At 54.6% G+C, this 27544-nt stretch overlaps 1 protein-coding gene and 1 pseudogene across 1 annotated transcript; one reads left to right on the plus strand and one right to left on the minus strand.

Annotated features, from left to right (window-relative positions):
• Positions 1 to 4526: 4526 nt before the first annotated feature.
• LOC133362344 (myb-related protein A-like) lies at positions 4527 to 15907 on the plus strand. The gene is made up of 7 exons (XM_061581272.1): positions 4527 to 4544; positions 5273 to 5508; positions 6935 to 7062; positions 10065 to 10176; positions 12371 to 12499; positions 14883 to 15027; positions 15793 to 15907. The coding sequence occupies exons 2-6, from the start codon at positions 5443 to 5445 to the stop codon at positions 14991 to 14993; spliced, it is 546 nt and encodes a 181-aa protein (XP_061437256.1). The 5' UTR covers positions 4527 to 4544; positions 5273 to 5442; the 3' UTR covers positions 14994 to 15027; positions 15793 to 15907.
• A 2309-nt stretch (positions 15908 to 18216) lies between these two features.
• On the minus strand, positions 18217 to 26529 carry LOC133362348 (beta-secretase 1-like; annotated as a pseudogene).
• Between the last annotated feature and the right edge of the window lie 1015 nt (positions 26530 to 27544).

Consider the following 27544-nt stretch of genomic DNA (forward strand, 5'->3'; position numbering starts at 1 on the left):
ACTCCCCATAGACTCACCCCACCACCCACTCATCCCACCACTCACCCAACCACCCACTCACCACACCCTCACCCCACTCACCCCACCACCTACTCACCACACACTCACCCCACTCACCACACACTCACCCCACCACTCACCCCACCACCCACTCACCACACACTCATCCCACTAACCACACACTCACCCCACCACTCACCCCACCACCACCACTCACCACACACTCATCCCACTCACCACACACTCACCCCACCACTCACCCCCACCACTCAACCCCACCACCCACTCACCCCACTCACCACACACTCACCCACCACTCACCCCACCACCCACTCACCACACACCACCCCACCACCCACTCCCCATAGACTCACCCCACCACCCACTCGCCCCACCACTCACCCACCACTCACCCAACCACCCACTCACCCACCACTCACCCCACCACTCCCCCCACCACTCACCCAATCAACCCACTCACCACACAAATCACCCCACTCAACCCCACCACCCACTCACCCCACCACTCACCCACCACCCACTCCCCATAGACTCACCCCACCACCCACTCATCCCACCACTCACCCAACCACCCACTCACCACACCCTCACCCCACTCACCCCACCACCCACTCACCACACACTCACCCCACTCACCACACACTCACCCCACCACGCACCCCCCACCCACTCACCACACACTCATCCCCACTCACCACACACTCACCCCACCACTCACCCCCACCACTCACTCACCACACCCACACTCACCACACACTTCACCCCACCATCACCCCACCACTCACCCCACCACCCACTCACCCCACTCACCACACACTCACCCACCACTCACCCCACCACCCACTCACCACACACTACACCCCACTCTCCACACACTCCACCCCACCACTCACCCCATCACTCACTCACCACACACTCACCCCACTCACCACACACTCACCCCACCACTCAACCCACCACTCCACCCCACCACCCACTCACCCCACTCACCACACACTCACCCACCACCACCCCACCACCCACTAACCAACACTCAACCCCACTCACCACACTCACCCCACCACTCACCCCCACCACCAACTCACCACACACTCCACCCACAACCCCACTCACCACCACCCGGACTCACCCCACTCACAACCCCCTCCCACACACTCACCCCACTCACCACACACTCACCCCACTCACCACACACTCACCCCACCACTCACCCCACCACCCACTCCCCACAGACTCACCCCACTCACCACCCACTCACCACACACTCACCCCACCACCCACTCACCACCCACTCACCCCACTCACCACCCACTCACCCCACACACCACCCACCACTCACCCAATCACCCCACTCACCCCACCACTCACCCCACCACCCACTCACCACCCACTCACCACACACTCACCCCACTCACCACACATTCACCCCACCACTCACCCAATCACCCCACTCACCACACACTCACCCCACCACTCACCCCACCACCCACTCACCCCACCACCCACTCCCCATAGACTCACCCCACCACCCACTCACCCCACCACTCACCCACCACTCACCCAACCACCCACTCACCACGCACTCACCCCCACACACTCACCCCACCACTCACCCACCACTCACCCAACCACACACTCACCTCACTCACCACCCACTCACCCCACCACTCACCCACCACTCACCCAACCACCCACTCACCCCACCAACCACCCACTCACCCAACCACCCACTCACCACACACTCACCCCACTCACCCAACCACCCACTCACCACACCACTCACCCACCACTCACCCAACCACCCACTCACCAAACACTCACCCCACTCACCACCCACTCACCACACACTCACCCCACCACCCACTCACCCCACTCACCACCCACTCACCACACACTCACCTCACTCACCACACACTCACCCCACCACCCACTCCCCACAGACTCACCCCACCACCCACTCACCCCACCACTCACCCACCACTCACCCAACCACCCACTCACCCCACCACTCACCCCACTCACCACACACTCACCCCACTCACCACACACTCACCCCACCACTCACCCCACCACCCACTCACCACACACTCACCCCACCACTCACCCCACTCACCCCACCACCCACTCACCCCCCCCCCCACCCACTCCCCACAGACTCACCAATGTGACTCTACACATTGGTGAGTGGCTGCTCTCTGCTCACCTCCACAGCGCCACTTTGCCGTGAAGCGGGAACAGCAGAAACGTCACTCCCCCCCAACAGACTCCACGCGCTCTGCCTGTGGGGACTTCCTGTGACCCGGACTGGATTCACTGTGCCCGGACTGGACTTCCTGTGAACCGGACTGGATTCACTGTGCCCGGACTGGACTTCCTGTGACCCGGACTGGATTCACTGTGCCCGGACTGGACTTCCTATGCCCGGACTGGACTCACTTTCACTATGCCCGGACTGGACTTCCTATGCCCGGACTTGGACTCCCTATGCCCGGACTGGACTCACTTTCACTATGTCCGGACTGGACTTCCTATGCCCGGACTGGACTCACTATGCCCGGACTGGACTTCCTATGTCCGGACTGGACTTTCTATGCCCGGACTTGGACTCACTATGCCCGGACTGGACTTCCTATGTCCGGACTGGACTCCCTATGCCTGGAGTGGACTCACTATGCCCGGACTGGACTCACTATGCCCGGACTGGACTTCCTATGCCCGGACCGGATTCACTGTTCCTGGACTGGACTCGGTCTGCCTGTGTTGACTTCCTATGACCCGGACTGGATTCCCTTTTCCCGGACTGGATCTCCTGATTTCCTGTGCCTCGAATGGACGCGCCAAAATCGCGTGACGTCACCAACGGACGTCCCCCGCCGACTTACGCCCACAGCCGCGCGCTGTGACGTCACCGCCGTGCGCTGTGACGTCACCGCCGTGCGCTGTGACGTCACCGCCGTGCGCTGTGACGTTATCGCCGCGCGCTGTGACGTCACCGCCGCGCGCTGTGACGTCACCGCCGGTGAGCGCGACTTTGCGTCTCGTCGCTCAGCCTCATTGCGAGTGACGCGTCACGTCTCCTTGACTGCTGCGTCAGCGTGTGCCCGTGTCTCGTCCGTGTCCCGGTGGTCACCATCTCGTCGCGTCTCTCGCTACCTGCGCTCGTGTCTGTCCACGAAATGCTTTTCGAGGACTCGATGAGCTGGCCGAGCTGCTGGAAGAGACGGTCATCCCGGCACGCCCGTACGTCGCACTCGCACTGTCTCTCTCTCTCCCCCCCCACCACCTCTCTCTCTCTCCGTCTCGTTTTGTTTACGATCAGTGGAAACAAGAAGATGCTCGGTGTATTCGGTACTTTGCTTCGTTCATCATTTCGTAATTTTTGTAAATTTTTTAACTTGGCTTTATGTTAAACCCCCACCTCTCTCGCTCTCTCTCTCTGGCTCTCTCTCGTTCTGCACGCAGCCCTTCTCTGCGTCTCTTCCCTCCGTTAGCGGCGTTACCCCTTAGCGCAATGTTCTTGACTCGTCATCTTCACAGGAGGGCCCACTTTCGCCGACAAGACATCGTCAGTGCGAGGAGGGACGCCGCACGTTTGATGACATGGGGGGAGGGGTATTTTCACTGTTTGTGTCTCCTCGACTGTGTCGGGGGCCGTCAGTGGCCTCGCGGCCCTGGCAATGAAGAGCGCGGCCTCTGGCGCCCGCGATGTTTCCGTGGGTGTACTCTGGTCCCCTCCCACGTGCATCAACAACACTCGAGAATGGAGTTGGTCAAGCATCCCAATATCACGACTATCGTTTGCAATTATTGGCGCCGGTTCTGACTGCCTCCCACTTTGGCTGTGGTGTCTTCCGTGCCTCCGTGTGCCGCGAGGCTTAATCTGCGACTTGCAACAACAGCGGCTTGCAAACATAACGCGGTGTTATTGCTATTACATAGCCCTCGGCAAGGTAAGGTCAAAGTTAAACGGTAAAAAAAACGAGCCTACCTTTACCCTACCTTTTACCCTTACCCCATGCAAATAACCCGATTACAGGGACATTACTGGGGTACTACAACACGTGAACAAGGTGTTATAACGGTAAAAAACTGTAGGTAGAGCGCTTTATTCAGATAGAATACTCTGGAATCGGGCGTTGAGGCTGTCGACGACACGGCCCTCCATGACCTCCTCGTCCCGGTGGTCGATGGCGATCTCGTCAACCATCGACGGGCCTCGTATCCCTGCGTCAATGTGCTGCTGACCAAGGGCTGGAACTTGTCGCTGCCGGCGGCTCCTCCACAGAGATCGCGCCTCGGATAACAAAATCAACCGCCGCGTTCTCAAACTTTGCCAGGAGGCGATCCGGGATTGCTGGCCGGCTCAGAGTTTGCTGCTTTAGGCGGCTCGCCGACGCCAACGACCCGACCCCGCCGCCTGGTGCCAGCACGTGGTGCTTCTTGAGGTGGGCTTTCCACCCCGACGCGTTCTTCGTGTGGGTGGAAAACCACTTGCCTTGCCGGGGATCACCCTCCATCCAACGGTGCGTGTGCTCCCACGGGAACGCTTGCCGCTGCCTCCTTCGATTGCTGTTCGCAGCAACCCCAAAGATGCCGTTGCTGGCATCCTTGACCTCGTCCGCTAGTGCCTCTGCCTCAAGGACGTGGACCGTCTCCATCTGGTCCGACATCAATGATCGCAATTTATAATGGAGGCCACGGACTGCGCCACGGAGCTTTTAGCGGTAAACAAGGTACCGTATTTACCGGGTAATTCGTGCTACCTTTACCCTCCCAGGTAATTCTTCTGAGCTACCTTTAACCTATCCTGTACCTTACCCCTTGGCATGTCGAAACCTTTACCCTTTTACCCGGTAAAATAGGTAATTTACCGTACCTTGATAATTGTTTTTTTACCCTTTTATCTGGCTACAAAACTGACACCTTTTTTTACAAGGAGTCATGTTTGCATAGACCACAATACCTGCAGTCGTAATGCAAATAAAAAACATAACTCTGATAATGTGTGCACTGTCCTTGAAGTTGATTGGTCCACACCCGAGACAGCTTTCCTTAGAGCCTAGTCTCATATGGAGTTGGACCAGATGACGCCAAAAGGCGCACAACTCAAAGACAAAGCACCATCAGAGTATGAGAGCTCAGGGTAAGCATTTGCCAGATAAAAGGGTAAAAACATTCTATTTTTTACCGTACCTTGCCGAGGCCTACTATCACACGTGACATTGACCCTTGCCTTGTATTCCATTCCCAGGCCAACTCGAAGCAGCTGCCGCAAATTACTCCCGAGGTGGAGGTGCCTCTGCTGACGACGCCCACGGTCACCGTCAAGTTCAGCAGCCCTCCCACCATCCTGAGGCGCAGGAGCGTGCGCGGGCTCAGCCACTCCTCCCCCCCGCCTTCTCGTCGCCGCTGACGGACGAGATGAGCGAACCGCAGGACACTCGCAAAAGCACGCCCCTCAAGAAGCTCCCCTTCTCCCCGTCGCAGGTAGCATGGCCCCCCACCCCCTTTGCTGCTTCTTGTTAACTACCTCGCCCAGTATTCAGGAGGTTGTGGGTTCGATCCCGACCCTGACGCCTGCTGTACGTTTGGAGTTTGTGTGTCTCTCTTATCATCATCACGGTGGCTAGGAGATGTTAACTACCTCGCCCGGTATGCAGGAGGTTGTGGGTTCGATCCCGACCCTGACGCCTGCTGTACTTTTGGAGTTTGCGTGTCTCTCTTATCATCATCACGGTGGCTAGGAGATGTTAACTACCTCGCCCGGTATTCAGGAGTTTGTGGGTTCGATCCCGACCCTGACGCCTGCTGTACGTTTGGAGTTTGCGTGTCTCTCTTATCATCATCACGGTGGCTAGGAGATGTTAACTACCTCACCCGGTATTCAGGAGGTTGTGGGTTCGATCCCGACCCTGACGCCTGCTGTACGTTTGGAGTTTGCGTGTCTCTCTTATCATCATCACGGTGGCTAGGAGATGTTAACTACCTCGCCCGGTATTCAGGAGTTTGTGGGTTCGATCCCGACCCTGACGCCTGCTGTACGTTTGGAGTTTGCGTGTCTCTCTTATCATCATCACGGTGGCTAGGAGATGTTAACTACCTCGCCCGGTATTCAGGAGGTTGTGGGTTCGATCCCGACCCTGACGCCTGCTGTACGTTTGGAGTTTGCGTGTCTCTCTTATCATCATCACGGTGGCTAGGAGATGTTAACTACCTCGCCCGGTATGCAGGAGGTTGTGGGTTCGATGACGACCGTGACACCTGCTGTACGTTTGGAGTTTGCGTGCTCTATCACTTCACGACACAGATCCCCGTATTGGCAGCTGTGCCTATGCAGCCCAAGATGACCCGGCACCTGGATCGGCATTAGTCTGCCAGGAGGGGGCGATGATCTTGATACTGATAATTAGACGTTTTGTCGGTACACCGGTGCAGCATAACACACCGGTCCCTGTAAAACAGTCTGAAATGGAAATTTGAATCGGCAGATATGTATAGCGGTCTTCAATTGACGCGATTCCCAGGTCAAGGTTGACCATTGATTTGGGTACCGTTGAATCGAGGAATCGTCCGACCAAGTTTAGTGAAATCTGCCTTTGGAACACTGGGCCAGCCAATCTTCATCAGGCTGGGTGTTGCTGTACGGCCGCTCATAACATTCGTCTCCTTCCGACCGCTTCAGCATGACGAGAACTGATTTTGCCGCACCACCACCACTCCCACGCAATATTTTCTGACCGGGGTTGCGAATCGCAGGAAAAGAAATAATAATTGTGAGAGAAAAAAAGCCTTTTTTTTATACCGTGCACCACCGATGTACTGTCAAATACGTTCATTTCGAGGACGTTGGTAGCCTCGAGCCAGACGTTGCGCGATTGGTGCCGCTGCGTGGTTGTGCCCCCCGTGCGTGCAGTTCCTGAACTTGAAGGTGGATTTGTGCCCGTCGCTCACCTCTACCCCTGTGTGCAGCCACAAGGTGGAGGTCACCACGCCACTGCAGAGGGACCACACGCCAAAGCCCTCCAAGGGTGGTGGCAAAGCGTACGTTCCCTCTGCCCTGTTCCTCCACCCCTCTGTTCCTCCACCCCTCTGACCCTCCACCCCTCTGACCCTCCACCCCTCTGATCCTCCACCCCTCTGATCCTCCACCCCTCTGATCCTTCTCCCCTCTGTTCCTCCTCCCCTCTGTTCCTCCTCCCCTCTGTTCCTCCACCCCTCTGTTCCATCCCTCTGTCCCTCCACCCCTCTGATCCTCCACCCCTCTGTTCTGTCCCTCCACCCCTCTGTCCCTCCACCCCTCTGTTCCTCCACCCCTCTGATCCTCCACCCCTCTGTCCCTCCACCCCTCTGTCCCTCCACCCCTCTGTCCCTCCACCCCTCTGTTCTGTCCCTCCACCCCTCTGTTCCTCCACCCCTCTGTTCCTCCACCCCTCTGTCCCTCCACCCCTCTGATCCTCCACCCCTCTGTCCCTCCACCCCTCTGTCCCTCCACCCCTCTGATCCTCCACCCCTCTGTTCCTCCACCCCTCTGTTCCTCCACCCCTCTGATCCTCCACCCCTCTGTCCCTCCACCCCTCTGTCCCTCCACCCCTCTGTCCCTCCACTCCTCTGTTCCTCCACCCCTCTGTCCCTCCTCCCCTCTGTCCCTCCACTCCTCTGTCCCTCCTCCCCTCTGTTCCTCCACCCCTCTGTTCCTCCACCCCTCTGATCCTCCACCCCTCTGATCCTCCACCCCTCTGTCCCTCCACCCCTCTGTTCCTCCACCCCTCTGATCCTCCACCCCTCTGTCCCTCCACCCCTCTGTCCCTCCACCCCTCTGTCCCTCCACTCCTCTGTTCCTCCACCCCTCTGTCCCTCCTCCCCTCTGTCCCTCCACTCCTCTGTCCCTCCTCCCCTCTGTTCCTCCACCCCTCTGTTCCTCCACCCCTCTGATCCTCCACCCCTCTGTTCCTCCACCCCTCTGTTCCTCCACCCCTCTGTTCCTCCACCCCTCTGTCCCTCCACCCCTCTGTCCCTCCACTCCTCTGTTCCTCCACCCCTCTGTCCCTCCTCCCCTCTGTCCCTCCACTCCTCTGTCCCTCCTCCCCTCTGTTCCTCCACCCCTCTGTCCCTCCACCCCTCTGATCCTCCACCCCTCTGTTCCTCCACCCCTCTGTCCCTCCACCCCTCTGTTCCTCCACCCCTCTGATCCTCCACCCCTCTGTCCCTCCACTCCTCTGTTCCTCCTCCCCTCTGTTCCTCCACCCCTCTGTCCCTCCACCCCTCTGTCCCTCCACTCCTCTGTTCCTCCTCCCCTCTGTTCCTCCACCCCTCTGTTCCTCCACCCCTCTGTCCCTCCACCCCTCTGTTCCTCCTCCCCTCTGTTCCTCCACCCCTCTGTTCCTCCACCCCTCTGTTCCTCCACCCCTCTGTCCCTCCACCCCTCTGTCCCTCCACCCCTCTGTCCCTCCACTCCTCTGTTCCTCCACCCCTCTGTCCCTCCACCCCTCTGTCCCTCCACCCCTCTGTTCCCCCACCCCTCTGTTCCTCCACCCCTCTGTTCCTCCACCCCTCTGTTCCCTCCACCCCTCTGTCCCTCCACCCCTCTGTCCCTCCACCCCTCTGTCCCTCCACCCCTCTGTCCCTCCACCCCTCTGTCCCTCCACCCCTCTGTCCCTCCACCCCTCTGTCCCTCCACCCCTCTGTCCCTCCACCCCTCTGTCCCTCCACCCCTCTGATCCTCCACCCCTCTGTCCCTCCACCCCTCTGTCCCTCCACCCCTCTGTCCCTCCACCCCTCTGTCCCTCCACCCCTCTGTCCCTCCACCCCTCTGATCCTCCACCCCTCTGTTCCTCCACCCCTCTGTCCCTCCACCCCTCTGTCCCTCCACCCCTCTGTTCCTCCACCCCTCTGTCCCTCCACCCCTCTGTCCCTCCACCCCTCTGTCCCTCCACCCCTCTGTTCCTCCACCCCTCTGTCCCTCCACCCCTCTGTTCCTCCACCCCTCTGTTCCTCCACCCCTCTGTCCCTCCACCCCTCTGTTCCTCCACCCCTCTGTCCCTCCACCCCTCTGATCCTCCACCCCTCTGTCCCTCCACCCCTCTGTCCCTCCACCCCTCTGTTCCTCCACCCCTCTGTCCCTCCACCCCTCTGTCCCTCCACCCCTCTGTTCCTCCACCCCTCTGATCCTCCACCCCTCTGTTCCTCCACCCCTCTGATCCTCCACCCCTCTGTCCCTCCACTCCTCTGATCCTCCACCCCTCTGTCCCTCCACCCCTCTGTCCCTCCACCCCTCTGTCCCTCCACCCCTCTGTCCCTCCACCCCTCTGTCCCTCCACCCCTCTGTTCCTCCACCCCTCTGTTTCTACTTTCCCCTGTTCCTTCCTGGTGTGGCGACATTTCTCATTCTCAAAGTGAATGTTTGATATTGAGGTTCATCGCATGACAGGCATTGTGTGAGCTGAAATTTACTCAAATTGATGGGAGAACCACATTTATCGTGAAGGACTGTTTCCGTGTGCAGTTGTGCTGAGAACATCACCACACCCCTTGAGAACCCGGCTGGTTTCATGTCGGATGGATGAAATCCAGATCCAAACCCAGGATATCAGTGGTGCCGGCTCAGCTAACTGAGTAACCTCACCACCTTGGGACATTCCTATTCTTTGCAAGCGAAGCCTTTCACCGTTCCGAGACATCTGCAAGTTGCAGGGTGGTGGGTGTCCCGTTGACCACTAAATCTCAGAACTTGCGAGAAGCGTAACACCGTTGTTTTTAAAGACATTGTTACTCACCGCAGACAAACCATCGCGACACGACCACCGCCACTCTACAACAGCTGGCAGCCAAACTGTGCCACACGCCCCCCTCCCGCATGGCCTTGTGGGAGCCTCGGTACCGAAAAAGTTGTTTTATTTTAGTTTTCCTTCCGGTGGTGTCATTTTGAGGATGTGCACGCACGTCACCGGAACAGAATCGGAAGAGAAACTGACGATGTTTGCTGCCACGAACGTTTCTGCCGTACGGGATTACGCGGCAGGCCGCTCTTTTGTCACCGCTGACAGCTGCCGCACTTCCAACATCCGGCGCTCCATCCTGGGACCGCCCCGCACCCCCACGCCGGTCAAGCAAGCGCTGGCAGCCCATGAGAGCAAGTACGGCCCCGTCAAGCTGATGGTGAGGGCTATGATGGTTATTCAGCGTTTGTTTTCACGCTCGCCGTACGTCGACCCGTAGTAAACTATTAAACTATTTTCTATTTCACCAGCTAAGGGCTCCGCCGAGTTGTGTGCCTCTTTCTCAGAAGTGACCTGGCCATTGCACATGACAGCCCAACGAAGGGGCTCATCATCATCATCGTCATCATCATCGTGTCGAAATTATAGCAGCCAAATACTCGAGATCACGTTTCTAAATGTGGAGGGAAAAGCCGGAGTACCCGGAGAAAAATCCACGCGACCACGGGGAGACACATGCAAACTCCACATATACAGCAGCAGGCGTCAGGGTTGGGATGGAATCCGCGACCTTCTGTATACCAGGCGAGGTAGTTAACATCTCCTAGCCACCGTGATGATGATGAGAGAGAGACACGCAAACTCCAAATATACAGCAGCAGGCGTCAGGGTCGGGATGGAATCCGCGACCTTCTGTATACCAGGCGAGGTAGTTAACATCTCCTAGCCACCGTGATGATGATGAGAGAGAGACACGCAAACTCCAAATATACAGCAGCAGGCGTCAGGGTCGGGATGGAATCCGCGACCTTCTGTATACCAGGCGAGGTAGTTAACATCTCCTAGCCACCGTGATGATGATGAGAGAGAGACACGCAAACTCCAAATATACAGCAGCAGGCATCAGGGTCGGGATGGAATCCACGACCTCCTGTATGCCAGGCGAGGTAGTTAACATCTTGTGATCATCAGCATTTGTAGTTATGATATGTGTGCCTACAACCCATTTGTTAATCGGCTGCTGGATGATGGCCTCGTCTGTGCGGGTCTTGGGCTGACCATACTTCAGTGCAAGAGGCGAGCAAAGAGGTGGTCGTTTAAATGCGCAGTTCAACAACGGATGTTGCTGCGTGGGCCTCTGCTGCCCACCACGCAAGCCCCACAGCTTAGAACACTGGTCCATGGTGGTTTGCCCATCCAAGGACTATCTGGGCCCTCAATCCCATCTGGATTCTGAGAGATTTGGCAAGATTGGGCGCACTCAAGGCGTTTACACTATGAGACATCTCCTTTAGCAGTGGCAAAATATGGTGATGGGTTTTTACCCTTTCAACTGGTACAAAAACTGACACCTTTATACAAGGCATCATGTTTGCAATAACCACAACACAAGCAGTCAAAATGCAAACAAAAAGAAACAACTCTGATAATGATAATAATGATATGCACTGTCCTTGAAGTTGATTGGTCCACACCCGAGACAGCTTTTCTTAGAGCCTAGTCTCCATTGGTGTTGGACCAGATGACGCCAACAGGCGTACAACTCAAAGACAGCGCACCATCAGAGTATTGCGAGCTCAGGGTAAGCATTTACACTATGAGACATCTCCTTTACCAGTGGCAAAATATAGTAATAGGTTTTTACCCTTTCAACTGGTACACAACATGATCCCTTGTATAAAGGTGTCAGTTTTTGTACCAGTTGAAAGGGTAAAAACCTATCACTATCTTGCCACTGGTAAAGGAGGTCTCATAGAGCTAAGCAGTCCTCAGAAAACGATGGCGGTAGTCCCCCCGTGACTCACTCTGGTGCACAGCAAGAACATGTGCTTTCTCTTACAAGGCTGTAGCACAGAGTCACGTGGTGCCGGCAATTTGATGATACATGGCAGGAGTACAGTGAGGGAAACAAGTAGTTGATCCCCTGCTGATTTTGTACGTTTTCCCACTGACAAAGAAATGATCAGTCTATAATTGTAATGGTAGGTTTATTTGAACAGTGAGAGACAGAATAACAACAAAATCCAGAAAGACGCAAGTCAAAAATGTTATAAATTGATTTGCATTTTAATGAGGGAAATAAGTATTTGACCCCCTCTGCAAAACATGACTTAGTACTTGGTGACACAACCCTTGTTGGCAATCACAGAGGTCAGACGTTTCTTGTAGTTGGCCACCAGGTTTGCACACATCTCAGGAGGGATTTTGTCCCACTCCTCTTTGCAGATCTTCTCCAAGTCATTAAGGTTTCGAGGCTGACGTTTGGCAACTCGAACCTTCAGCTCCCTCCACAGATTTTCTATGGGATTAAGGTCTGGAGACACTTTTTGCCAGGAGGGTTCCTGCTAAGTTTTTGCATTCGAGAGCAATGGTGCTGGGTGCATAATCCCATTGCGTAATTGGGTCGTTTGCAGCCTCAGACACCTTCCCAGCTGGTGCTGCAGGAGCTGCTGGAGCTGCTGGGGAAGGATGCGTCCTCGTTGCAGGACACCCCGGGGAGATTCACCGGCCTCCGCTCGGCCAAAACCGGTAACCCCTGGAAGGTGAGCACCTTCACCACACGGCGATTGCAGCGCCGCGGTGGCCAGGAGACGTTAACTCCCTCGCCAGGGATGTAGAAGGTTGTGGCTTCTATCCCATACCTGACACCTGCTGTTTATTTGGAGTTTGTGTGTCTCTCTCCCCGTGGATTTTACTCCAGGTCCTCGGGTTTCTCCCTCCACATTTGGAGTCGGCGTGCATGTACAGTGTTCGGCTGCGAAACATCTCCACGTGACGACGAGCCACTTTTGTCGAGCTGCAGTTTGTGGCCAAGCCGCTTCTGAAGAAGAGCTATACAGCTCAGCGGGCCCTAGCTGGTCAAATAAGCACAGTTTAGTTCGTCTTCTTGCTTCTTTCGGTAAAGTCATCACGTAGAAGGGAAATAATAAAACAATAAAAACAAAACATAATAAAATACAATTCTCACGACGTTTCGGCCACAACGCAAGCAGCCGTCCTCAGGTGAAGAACAGGTCTGTCGGAAAGACAGCGTCTGAATGACGTCTGATTTGACGCTGTCTTTCCGACTGCACACAAAACCACCGTGTTTCAACGCTGTGTGCAAAAAATCCCAGCGGGATGCAAGTCAAACAATAACACCCATAAGACAATTTAGATTCAAGTTATCAGGCTAACTCTGTACTATAAAAAAACAAATATGGCTAAACCAAAACGTTTTCAAAATCACCAAAATAAAGCTATGAAAACAATGTAAAAGTGTTCACAGGAACTGTGATTCAAATGTAACAATAAACGAGATACATAACATGTACGACCAAACTTTGCAGCCATAGTTGGCTGCATGAGTCGCTCCATAACAGCAGGAGTATCAGTAGCAGAATCTAAATTTTTCAATACACCTTTAATGATCAGCACACCATAATCAAAACTCAAGATCATACTTTGCAGCGGTCATCCAGAATGATACATTTGATTGCAGGCCATTCTGAATAGCAGTGGCAGCTATGGGCGTACAACTCCTCTAGAGCAGTTTTGAGTGAAGATCTCAGAGGTAGTGATCCAAGTTGCAATTTATTGGCGATAGCATTCCAGACCCTGGCGGCATCAATAGCAAAGGCCCTTCCTCCAGTATTTGTACGGCGATAAGGAACGTGAAGCTGATAAATGAGCAAAGACCTGAGGTCACATTTGTTCTTCGAAACAGCGAGGAGATCCGGCAGGTAGTCTGCTGATTTCTTGTAAGTGCATCGTGAATAAATAAGATCTGGTGCACAAGCCGTCGATCATTAAGAGACGTTAAGTTTGACCCAATGTAGAGATCTCAGTGGTGAGTCCTATATGGGCAGTTCAATGCAAATCTTAAGGCCGAGTGATACATTTTGAGTCAAGCTTCTTCAGTACAGTACTTGGGGCTGATTTATACACGATGTCACAGGAATCAAGTAGAGGCAGTACGGTAGCTTTGATCAATTCCAAGCGGAACATAGGGGGGGAAGCAGTGCTTGTGTCGATACAGAAAACCAATTTTTGCTATTGTCTCTTTACCAATACAATCGATGTGAGTGCAGAGTTTGAATGATCTCTCCCCGCTCTGCCACTGCGGAGCAGCAGCGTGCTTGTCTCAGGATGTGCACGCTCCGTGCCACTCTCCTTGTGGCTGGGACCATTCTCATCTGTTATAATAATGAGCTGTCATTAGCCATAGTGCAGTGCTGGAAAGCAACACTAATTATCTCTTTTTGTTTGTTCCCACACAGCAGTGCATGCATGCTTGAATTGCACATACACACTCATTACAATCATGACATCGCTTGCCATAATTAGTATGAATCACCTTTTTGTGTGTGTGCTATTTTTTGCGTTTCATTATTGGGCTGCAATGCGCCTCTTCCACGCGACGCGCCTGCTGCTTGAGAGTGAGCGACATTAGTTACTTAATACGATTCATGCACCCGGTGCAAAGCTTGTCGATTCAGATTGTTTCCATATCTTTGTGTTTTCAGCTCCCAACTACACCATGAATTATTTTCAGTTGAAATAATAATGATGATGATGGTGTTGTGCTAAAGGCAACGTTGCCACACGTGGACTGACAATCTCCTGAGGGAGCTTGGTGGCACAGAGAGCTGAGGCCTGTGTCAGCATTGGGCCAGTACAGATGCCATCCTGGGTCTTACAATAATATCATTCATACTCACATTTATACATCGCACCCGTCAAGCAACACACGATCTTGTATAATGAGTTTGAGGGTAACAGCCCAGTCACCATTGGCTGCATCGACGATACATGGTATATATGAAGATGTTTTTATTCCACTTAAATGTGAGTGTCTAATAGTGCAGCAGCAGCAGCATTGGATCTGACAGGGTAGCGAGGGTTGGTGACGCGGCGGTGACAATCTTTGACCCCCCGCCCGCACAGATGAGCGAGGAGTGGGAGGCGGTGGCGTGCGGCAAGACGGAGGACCAAGCGTTGATGACGGAGAAGGCGCGCAGGATCCTGCACACCCTGCAGAGCCCGGTGCCACCGTGAGCGAGTGCCACCGCTCGGTTGGCGCCACCGCACGGTACACGACCCCCCGTCACTCGTCCGCCCCTCCGTGCGCTTCGATAGCGACGCCACAGACATTCCCCCCGACGGCAAAGTGAGCGGGACGTGCCAGGGCCTTTTTTATCCGAAACGGCGGCGGTTTTGGTTTCCCCGCCAAATCCCGCGCCGGCGTTCATTCTCTCGGCGAAGGCGTTTGTGGGAGTATTTAAATGGAGAAGCCGGCAACAGGATTGTAAACTGTAAGTGCGATGGGTTCAACTGCCTTGGAGGCAACACATTGATTCAGTTCCAACACACGGGGTAACTTTCCCCTTAACAGAATTACAAGCTGTGTCGGTGACCACCAGGCTAGTAGCTACACTGGTCACAACGTAACTGCTCAGTTTAACTCGTAGCAGGCTTATTATTCGTAATCAACGTGTTTTGGGTGAGATCGCTGCGTTATTTATAAATGTGTCGTAACCCTCCACCACCCGACACGGCCAATCAGTAAAAATTGTCACGTTGACAAAAGACAAAAGAGTTCACTGCTTTAGCCCACCGGTGTGTTGAAGCGTGAAACCACAACATTTACAATGTTTGAGTAGCACGACGTTTCGCTGGTAATTGCATCCAGCATCATCGGGCACTGGGGAGACAAAGGCGGCCGGGAGTGGTGCTGGCCACCCACCCCCTCGTGTGCCGTGCCGGCCTTCATAGGTGCTACTCGCTAACAGCACTTGCCCCTACAGTCTGTTAAAGCTACACGGGGATCTTTGTCTTTGTGCGACCCGGTGTGCAGGGAGTGTCTCTGCTGGACTCATCAGAAGGCAACGAAAATAAGGACAACTTGGCAGTCACACAGACACAGTGACACATGCAGAGACACACACACAGACACAGTGACACATGCAGACACACACAGACACACAGACACACACACAGTGACACATGCAGACACACAGACACACACACAGACACAGTGACACATGCAGACACACACAGACACGGTGACACATGCAGACACACACACACAGACACAGTGACACATGCAGACACACACAGACACAGTGACACATGCAGAGACACACACACAGACACACACACAGACACAGTGACACATGCAGAGACACACAGACACACACACACACACAGACACACACACACACAGACACACACACAGACACAGTGACAGAGACACAGACACACACAGACACAGTGACACATGCAGACACACACAGACACAGTGACACATGCAGAGACACACACACACACAGACACACACACACAGACACAGTGACACATGCAGAGACACACAGACACACACACACAGACACAGTGACACATGCAGAGACACACAGGCACACACAGACACACAGACACACACAGACACAGTGACACATGCAGAGACACACAGACACACACACAGACACACACTGACACACACACACAGACAGACACACACAGACAGACACACACAGACAGACACATACAGACAGACACACACACAGACACACACACACACAGACACAGACACACACAGTGACACATGCAGGGACACACAGACACACACAGACACACACACACAGACACAGTGACACATGCAGAGACACACACACACACAGACACACACACACAGACACAGTGACACATGCAGAGACACACACACAGACACACACACACAGACACAGTGACACATGCAGAGACACACACACAGACACACACACACAGACACAGTGACACATGCAGAGACACACACACACAGACACAGTGAAACATGCAGAGACACACAGACACACACAGACACACAGACACACACACAGACACACACAGACACACACACAGTGACACATGCAGAGACACACAGACACACAGAACACACACACAGACACACACACACAGACACAGTGACACATGCAGAGACACAGACACACAGACACACACAGACACAGTGACACATGCAGAGACACACAGACACACACAGACACAGTGACACATGCAGAGACACACACACACATAGACACAGTGACACATGCAGAGACACACACACACACAGACACACACACACAGACACAGTGACACATGCAGAGACACAAAGACACACACAGACACACACAGACACAGTGACACATGCAGAGACACACACACACATAGACACAGTGACACATGCAGTGACACATGCAGAGACACACAGAGACACCACAGAGACACACACAGAGACACACACAGAGACAGACACACATGCAGAGACACACACACAGACACACGCATAACTATGCTGGACATTTGCTCTGGAGACATCTCAAGGCGGCCCAAAAACAGTTTTCCACGGGTTTTCCTCATCCGACGCCGAACGCATTGCACACCAGAGGCAACTTCAGTCGATTACCCCAAGCCATTTGATATGCTCAAATGTATTTCCAAGGCCATGTGATGTTCATGGCGGCTCGCAGAGCGCCAGCCAAAATACAGCAACAGCAGGCTCCAGCTCAGCCTTCACAATGAGGAGCTTTATTTTGTGACAGAAAAATGAAAACAATTAAAAAAGACCAAAGTTGACTAAATATAATTACAGAATGAATATATTGTAGAGTTTGTTTTAAATAAAGTGTCATTATATTGCATGGAGTTTATACACTTGTACGCGTGTGTGTAGATCTTGGTGTAGAACACTGTCTCCCCTCAAGTGTCACAGTTTGGTGGAGTGAAATGACATCAGCGAGCACCGATGAAGCAGATGTGAAACAGCACACCCCACGACGCGCTAACGTGTGTTATATGCACATAGAGCAAGGCAGGGCCGGGCCAGGTTCTAACATCAGTTGCCACTGGCGTGACGTGAAGGCTGACGGGTCCACGAACGATGACATTGCTCCCCACATACACTCACTCACGGTAAACAAAGACAAAGGTCGCCCGTGCAGATAATCGCCACTGGTGTTGGCTGCGAGCGGGAATCGAACTCGGGTCACCAGGTTCACAGTGCAGCGCGCTAACCGCTACGCTGCCGCTCCCCGCAACACACACACGTACGCACACACACACACGTACGCACACACACGCACACACACACACGTACGCACACACACGTATATATACATGTGGCCAGGTGATGCTGTAAAATAATTCCTGCCTCTCAATTGGAAACGTCATGAATTTTAATGTTATACAGAGAGTCATAACTCAGCCCATCATCCTTCCAGGTCTGGTAAAATAGGTACTTGCCCTACTCCTGGGTGATGGATAGCGCTTGTCTCACTGGAAGAAGCTGCAATGCCACCAAGTTTGTCGCACCGGCCCCGCGCCGGCAGCGGCAGCACCGGCCCCGCGGCGCGACCAGGAGGCACACGGGCAGCACGACGAGGGCGCAGGTGGCGGCCGCGACGTACGCGGCGGTGAGCAGCGCCGCCTGGTGGGACGGCGCCGCGCTGTGCGCGCACTCCGCCACGTTCACGTCGGGCAGCACGAAGGGGCCCCACACGCCGGGGGGGGTCCCCGGGGCCTCCTCGCACTGCAGGTGGGGGGGGGGGAGGGAGGGAGGGGGGGAGGGGAGGGAGGGAGGGAGAGAATCCGGCACGCGTTTGCGTGCGAATAAGCGACACGCAAATAAACGTGAAGATCGAACGTCATTTAGAATCGAGTCGCTATTTAGACTTCCTGGATTGTATGTCGACTTTCCTCGCTTGGACCTTGTCTGTAAGAGCCGCTTTGGTGTCAAGCAAAATGTCGTATCGCTAATGCAGTGGTTCTTAACCTTCGCTGGAGCCTGTACCCCCCCCCCCAACCCCTTTGGTTGTCAATCGCTACAATTTAGTTATAGAGACATAGGGTTGATGAAACAAAGCAGTTGTACTTAAGTGCCCGTGCTTCATTTGTGTTTTCGATGATTTACCTTCTAAATAAATCTGTCATGTCTCGCACCCCCAGAAAAGGCATCTCGTACCCGCACGCGGGTGCGACGACGCACCTGAGCAGCGGCTGACGGCGAAGCCGACGCGCTTGCCAGCGCGGTCGAAGACGACGTAGAGCCCCTCCATGACGACGGTGCCGATCACCGTGCCCGCGCTCGACTGCGAGATGGCGAACTTGTAGCAGTCGTCGCGCGTCGACGCCACGTCCTCCACCGCGCGCAGGTATTGCTGTGGCCGACGCGCACGAGGGGGCGACGACGTCGAGAGGGCACGCCGCCGTGCGTTTGCGTGCGATGGGATTGTGGCGCGCGGCAGTGCAGGGGCGAGTGCGCGCCGCGCTACGGAACCGGTTGACCACGAGCTCGATTCTCGCTCGGGGTCAACACCGGTGACGATTATCTCAACTCGTCCCTTGGTCGACTTGGCCTCAAGTGAGTACGTGGAGCGATGTTCGGATATCGCCACGAGGGACGCAAGAGCGGTGGGGCGTGGCGGCGGGCACTCACCCCCCTCCTCGTGTGGCCACCGCAATAGGTGCCCGCTAGCAGCACTTGGCCCAACAGTCTGTTGAAACGGTACATCGCACAACGGGGGTACCGCTGTGCGATGTACCATTTCACGGCAATGAGCGGAGCGCCGGGCGGCTAAAACGTAGCAAGTTGGTACACAGAGGAGAGCGTCATCTCAGCCAAGTCACAGCATCTGAGTCATTGCTTGTGGACTACACATACAGCACCCGGGTCCGTCCCATGATCTCCTGCCTTCCAAACTGCACGTGATAGCCTCCGATTGGACATAGCCTGGCACAAGCGCTGTGGTGACATCACTACCACCTGGTGGCAAATGGCGGTTGTTGTTGTTGTTGTAGAGTGTGTGTAGTCCACAACAATGACCTTACCAGCTCGCCTTCAACACTGGCCTGAGAGAGCAACCACCCTTGTGTGGTGTACGTGTGCAGGGAGCAGAAGAGTCACATTACTTTGGGGAGCGACGGCACAGTGGTCAGTGCACTGCATGATGAACCTGGCGACCTGATTTTGATTCCCGGTCATGGAGAACATCTGTGGCAAGTGATGTTTGAACTCTTGGGCCTCCCCTACATCAACTCAGCCTTAAATCAGTAACTAGTGAGCACTGGGGAGACAAAAGCGGTCGGGCGTGACGCTTGCCACGCTGCTACGGTGGCTAGGAGACGTTAACTACCTCGCCTGGTACACAGGAGGTCGTGGGTTCGATCCCGACTGACGTTTAGAGTTTGCAAGTTCTCCTGGCGATTGCGTGTAGTTTTCTCTGGGTCCTCCGGTTTATCCCTTTACATTTAGAAAAATGTGGCCGCTATAAATCTGCACGCGATAAGCCACTTCGGTGAGCTCCTAGCCACTGCGTAGCTCAGCGTGGCCTGAGCTGGTGAAATAGAAATAGTTTAATTTCATAGTTTTAGTTTATCTCATGTACTGTACCGGCCTTCATAGGTGCCAGCTAAGAGTGTCACATGAGGGAACTCTGTCTTATACCCACACACACACAGTAGACATCTCACAGTGGTTCGCCGATTGCCCTGGCAAGTTCCAACGTCAGCCGTCAGGTCAAATCTAAAACATGGTGGCTAAAGGGGACTCGAGCATTGAGGCGAGTGGCTGGAAACTCGACACAAGTGCAATTATCAATAGCCCAAACAGGGGAGACAATGTTTACACAGGATCAATAAGAGACAACCTGGCAGTGATGTGCTAGAACTCCCAACTCACAGTTGCAACAGGATGATTTCAAATCCTGGGCAGGAGCCAACACAGTCCATCATAACTATAGAGTGCATAAAATAGGTACCGTTTTGTGTGAAGTCAACAGTGGTTGCAAAGTGTAGCAACTGCCCTTTTGCAAAGTTACACATGCAGATTAGCACTACCCAGTGCGTGTCTACGCATGAGAAACACACAAATATGTTGCTAAACCCATGTGTATTGTGTACGTATGATACTGTTATTTATGCCCGCAAACAACAGACGTACACAGGCCACGTCTTCATCGCTGCGGCGTCATTAACCTGCAGCGCGCACTGCCGCCAACTTCGTGGTTGCACGCCACGCGACAGACTTGCACGGCAAAGTGAAACAAATCGTTGTGACTTTTGTGTGAACACCCAGGGCCACGAGTAACACATCTCGAATAAGTCACAGGCGGCGACAGAACTCCGAGCGGCACTGCAGGCAACCGCGTCTCTTTGGTGAAACGTGACAAGCAACCCCACGGATTTCAAAACGCCCAACGGCTCTGCTCACCGCGGGCACGACGGTGACCCTGAAGGACTGGTTGGTGGCCTCCCCCATGAGGTAGAGGGAGATGTTCGGGAACAGATGCCACGGGGTGCTGCCCGGCCTCCAACAAACCAGCTGCTCTCCCAGCCAGAAACCCTCGGGGAACTTCTCCGTCTGCAACACGCGCGCACACACGCACGTACACGCACACGAACGCACGCACGCCCACACACACACACGAACGCACGCACACGCACGGACACACACACACGCGCACACGCACGCCCACACACGAACGCACGCACACGCACGCATGCGCGCACGCACGCCCACATACACGCGCACGCATGCACGCACGCACACACACGCGCGCGCGCACGCACGCACGCACACGCACGCACGCCCACACACATGGATAAAGATTATCCGCCAATCATTGTGCACAGACCGTCAGCTAAAGTGCTGTGTGCGCAAGCAGTTAACGAACGTGATGTGGCCAGCTCATCGCATAACCCTGTTGCCTCTGTGTGTAGAAGTTGTTTCGCACCGTACGTAGCCAGCCGTGCTAAATCGCAGGTGCCTCAGATCTCCTCCCCGCTCTGTAATCTCCCTTCCCGTCGTCACATTTCCGAAGATCTTACGACCTCGCTCAATCCCAGAACAAACTCACAAACTCTTACACTTTAAATGGCCGTTTGCCATTTTAGGCCTTTGGGCCTGTGCTCGGCAACTGTGGTCTAGAACAAATATAGACGATTCGGAAACATGCGACCGCTACTACTGCGGGCGTGGTGTGATCGCACGCGTCACGAGCGAGCGCGCGAGTCCACGAGTCGACGTGTGCCCAGCCGCGCACGCGTCGCGCAACCGGCGTCCGTGTGAAACCCACGGGAGAGTTGCGCTTGATGGCGGAGACGACGGCGTCGAAGACTCGCTTCGGGAGGCGCAGGTCTGTGGTGCCACTGTCGACGATGCTCTTGTCGTCGTTGTACTGCCAAGGGGCGTGGAAACACGACGTGCTTCAAAATGCACACGTGTAAGCATCCGTTCCCACAGCATCACACGATCAAGAGAGAGGCCAAGTGTCCATTCGAATTTCGCTCGTGGAGAAGTGGAACCTTTCGCGTTGGAGAACGGCCGACGAAAGTTGATCTCACAGAGCTACCTCCGAGATCCCTTCAAGCAATCACGCAGCAGGGTCGTTGCTTTGTTACAAATCGCTGCCACGTCTATCCCAGCCCTTGTGCCAGCATGGCCATGCAGCCAGTGGAATGCGCGAAGCTGAGCCATCACGGGCAACGGTCCTTCTTCATGGCACGTGGAATTAACGAACGAGCGCACGCACGTAGGGCACGCTTACCTCCTTGCAGTCCATTTTAAGGTCCCTGCCAGTGCACCTCCATGCGCACAATGATCACCTCGTAATACAATTCCCTCCGTATGGGGCTGTACCACATGTCTCCGATGTAAAGGTCTGTGTCCACCCCACCCAGAATCTGCAAAGATAGCCGCAGAGGGAGCGACATCAGCGAGTGAATTCACACCGGGGAAGTATTATAGAATTCAAACCAGACTCAGTGCTCGTGCTTGACACTAGAAGAACTGCATTTCCCTCCGCTCCAATGAGCAACTGAGACGGCACCAATCTCCATCGGTGGCGCAGAGCACGTATCATAAAGTGGTAGTCATTGTATCTACCCAGGAGGAATGATTGGCCGAGTTGACCCTCGACCCGGATTACTCTCGACCTTCTGATTAGAGTCGAGCGTTCTAGCCCAAGCGCCACCACGACAGGTCAAGATAATCACTTCAATGGCAACACTCTTCAGCGACTTGTACAATGCCGAGTGTTCTTGCGAGTGGACGACGAGGAGCGCCCACAGAAACCAACGTGGACGCAAAAGGGTCGCACACACGCCGATGGGTGATAGGTACAAGAGACACCCCAGTGGAGCCTTCGACAGACTGTTGTCGGGGCAAGTGCTGTTAGCGAGCGCCTGTTAAGGCTGGCACGGTGCACCAAGAGGAGGGTGGCCAGCACCACGCCCGGCCACCTTTGTCTCCCTAATGGATACATACACGACACCAGGTACTCATTTGAGGCCGATTCGCCTTAGGGGATAACCCAGGGCCAGTTCAGATGATCGTCACTGGTGGTGTTGCCCGTGAGAGGGAACCCAACTCGGGTCGCCGGGTTCGTAGCGCAGAGCGCTGACACACACACAGGCACGCGCACGCACACACACAGGCACGCGCACGCACACACACAGGCACGCACACACACAGGCACGCACACACACAGGCACGCACACACACAGGCACGCACACACACAGGCACGCACACAGGCACACACACACACGCACACACACACACAGGCACGCACACACACAGGCACGCACACACACACACACACAGGCACGCACACACACACACACACAGGCACGCACACACGCACGCAAAGCGGGCGCACCATAGTGCCTCCGGCCGTGCCGTCCGTGGAGTTTGGGTCGGGGAAGAGGCCGCACAGCTGAAGCGAGAAGACGTTGGCGATGCCCGTCTGCTTCACCAGCGAGTCGAAAAACGGCTCCAAGGAATCGTCAGGCTGAACGAGCATGATAGGCAGCGGTATCATCGTCATCATCATCAGCGATAACACAAGCGTCGTCACCATAAAAAACACACCTCCAGCGTCACGACAACCGGCATCGTTATTACGAGCATCGCCATCGGCATCATCACCGTAGTGAGCACCGTCATGTGCACCACCACCACACGGGTGTGTCCCCCGCGCCCACGGCCACCACCCCTGCTGCGGTTTAAACCCGGCAGGCCGCCCTAGTTAATAGAACAACCGCATAAAGCGAATTCGCGTTAAGCGAATTTTCCCACAAAGAAAACTGGTAAAGGTTGGGGAGGCCATTCCAGCCCTGAGTTTATTCTTGGTCTTATTTGACAGTACATTATTTTACATGTTTCTTTTTACAAAAGTGTTGTGTACGTACGTTATAAAAAAATATATGCTATGTCCGACAGACATTGAATTGAATACAAAAGGTGCGAGATATATGGCGAGGCGCCGGAACAACGAGCGAGGGACGAGGGAGGCACAGTGGCGTAAGGCAGCGAGCACCACTAGCACAGTACCAGCCTCCCAGCGTCACTGAACCTCGCAGCAGCCGACACCCACGTAGCAGCTCAGAAAAGTAGTCCCTCACGCGCGCCCGACTCGCATCGTAGCGGGCGCGGTGAGCGTTCAGCTTCAAAACGGTCCGTAATGAGGAAAAAAGCACACGCTGGAGCGAAGACGCGTCGCGTCAACGCCACGCGCTAAAGACGAGGATTTGACTGCGCCGTACAGGCCGGGCGATGGGGCGCGTTGTGCCACACGGGGACAACGAACACCTGGGGGTGCCCGTACAGATGCACCGAGATGACGTGCGATGCAAGTCGCCCATCGCGTGAGTGAAGCGCCTGTCGAGGCTCTGAAACGAACCATCGTCGTCGTCATCGTCACCCGCGCGACGTTGCCGTAGGCGAGCCCCAGGATGCCCTCCCAGTTGGAGCCGTTAACGAAGAAGCTGTTGGAGTAGGTAATGGCGGCCACGTTGGCGCGCACGCTGGCGTTGGCACCGCGCGGCACGGAGACCAGGTCCGTGCCCAGGTCTCCCTGCCAGCCGCCCTGCGTGTACAGCACGGACATGCTGGAGCGGCGCGGCCGGTACTGTCGATGACCTGCGGCGGTGGCACACAACGCGGCGGGGCGTCGCTTTACAAGCGTCGGGATGCGACGGCATCTCAAAGCTCTGCGCGACAGCGGAAGGCGTCATCTTTATTTATTTATTGTTGCTATTACCGTGACCTGCAACACCATTATCCGTGATAATCAGCATCGGTGTTATCGCTCGCATTGTCAACAGATGTATCACTGTGAGCAAAAACCAGAGGCATCGCCAATCACCAATACAGAACCATAAACACCTGTACAATCGTCATCGCTCGTAACGTCATCATCTTTTTTTCCCAGCATGCCAGACATCCCCTTCAAGTTGAAATGAATCTCTCGCCAATCAGTCTGGCTTCGAGAGGCTTTACTGTGCATCCTGTCACACAATTTGCGTAGGCGTCGGGTTACACAAGAGGAGTCGATACCTGATGCGCGCACAGCAAGCAAGGTATGCCAATTGTGTTACCTTCCCTACATCGCGATTGCTCAAAGGTCAAACTGGTGTGCATTTATATTTGCACGTTTCATATTAAGTAAACGTGCACGCAAGCGCACAAGAGTACCAGCAGCGGAGCACCTTTTACGCAGGCCGAGATTGAAGCACAATGCCCGACGGCACTCACTGCTCGGGGCGGTAGTAGCGCTTGAGGAAGAGGTGGGGTGCAGCGCCCACGGCGAAGTTGCTGCTGCCCGTGTCCACCAGAATGTTCAGCTGCAGCGGTGTGGGGGGAGACAGAGAGGCCGTGCTGATAGTTTCATCTTCGTTTGGCGAGCAGGTGGCAGCCCAGCGTGACACAGTAACAACAACCCCTTTGGCGAGGGAGACATAAACATGTCTCAGTTGCATCATTATAATCACGTTATTTGTGAAAATGTATATGGCGTCATTCATACAAATCTGACGATCACGAAGGAACCACAGGCAAGATGAAAGAGGCAATCGTGCGGTTAGCTGGCGCCAACATATTCACAAGCTCTGCAGTGCTCTACATATCGAGGTGTTTTCATCAAATTGAGGTGTTTATATTCGCGTGGGAGGAAACCCGAGCACCCAGAGAAAACCCCACGTGTGCTAAGGGGCAATATTCTATCCGATACAGACGGGACAGATGTTAGTTTATACTTTACTGTATTGTCTTCTCCGAGCAAGCCGGGGCATGGCACCTCGAAACCCATTGGAAGGGAGTTGCACAACATGTGTTGCGATCAACCAACCCTCGCCTCAAGGATTGACAATAAAACTCCTCCTCCACCGCAAGCGAGCGAGCGACTGAGCGAGCAGGCATGTAGATGAGCGCGAGTGGAGTGAGCGAGTGAGCGACCAAACGAGTTTGTGAGCGGTTCAGTGAGCAAGTCGGCGAGCGATTGCGCAAGCGAGTGTTACCATCTGGGGCGGGGTGCCCAAGGCCAACTCGATGTAGTATCCCTGCCCAGGTTTCCCTCGCAGGTTGTCCACAGCCTCGGCTCCCAACGCCGGCGCGTCCCCATCCTCCGGCGGCCGCGGCGACGCCCTCGCCGGCGCCACCACCGGCTCCTCCTGCGGGGCGACGGCCCTCGGCTGGACGTGCCGATTGCACGCGGCGGGGCCGGTGGCGAGGCGGCGAGACGCCGAGCGCTCCGTCCTCAGCGGGATGCGCACGGAGCCGACCTGGAGGTGGGACGATGGAGAAGGCGGGGAGGAGGGTTCCACGACAGTTCATCTCACGGGACGCGCACGGTGCAGCCGAGAGAGTGCTCGGATGGGGGACCGCCGCGCACAACATGGGCGTTACGGGGCAATGGTGTTGGTAGCACGGACAGATATCCACTGCCGCACTGCACCACGACCCCCCCCACGTGCACGTCCGCCGCATTCGAGAGTCTGCCGCTCAAACGGGCTCTTTGATAAAAAGAAACTAACACGTCTGCACAGGCACGATAACGAGCCAACATTTTAGACAATGGCCCCTGTTTAGAGCAAAAGATCCACCGAGCAAAAATGTATACAGTACGAGCCTTCATGGGGTATACATTTTTCTGCTAGAGCATTAATGAAAAAAGGTTAGACTTATAGATACTCCTGGCAGAAGAACCATCTATTCATCTTTCTTGAATACAAATGTCCATTGCGTCTACAGACTGGGAGTAGAAAACAGCGAGTAGTTAATGGTTTACTTTAAAGCAGCGGTCGGGAACCTATGGCTCGCGAGCCATATATGGCTCTTCTGGTGACGGCATATATGGCTCCCAGACAATTTGAGCTGAAAAACAATACAAAAATCAGTTTGGAACTGATTTTAAAATACTTGTGATATTGTTTAATAATAGTTTGTCATTTTAAAGTAAACAGAAATTAGTTTTGAAGATAAATTTCACGGGTCACGAGGCCTCAACGCCTGCATGAAGCTCAACCTCACCACGTACGAACCAGACTACAAGGCCATCAGCAAAACCACGCGGCACCAGAAGTCGCATTAAAAGTAATACATATTTAATTTATTATACGTTACAAATACTATATGGCTCTCAATGCAATATATTTAGAAATATTTGGCTTTTATGGCTCTCCCAGTCAAAAAGGTTCTCGACCCCTGCTCTAGAGGAAAACATCAGCCTGCTGGTTGTGGCCATCACTGTGCGTGCGACATCACTCCGCCACCCCGAGAACAAAGGGACAAACACAA

The sequence above is a fragment of the Lethenteron reissneri genome, unplaced genomic scaffold (assembly GCF_015708825.2).
Source record: "Lethenteron reissneri isolate LAM-NWPU_2019-01 unplaced genomic scaffold, ASM1570882v1 scaffold_1449, whole genome shotgun sequence".
NCBI lineage: Eukaryota > Metazoa > Chordata > Hyperoartia > Petromyzontiformes > Petromyzontidae > Lethenteron > Lethenteron reissneri.

Excerpts from the sequence above, each read along its gene's own strand:
- LOC133362344 (XM_061581272.1), top strand. The coding sequence starts at position 5,443 with ATGAGCGAACCGCAGGACACTCGCAAAAGCACGCCCCTCAAGAAGCTC. Across the intron at positions 10,177-12,370 it reads ACGGCCCCGTCAAGCTGATG|CCTCAGACACCTTCCCAGCT; the intron begins GTGAGGGCTATG and ends GGTCGTTTGCAG. Across the intron at positions 12,500-14,882 it reads AAACCGGTAACCCCTGGAAG|ATGAGCGAGGAGTGGGAGGC; the intron begins GTGAGCACCTTC and ends CCGCCCGCACAG.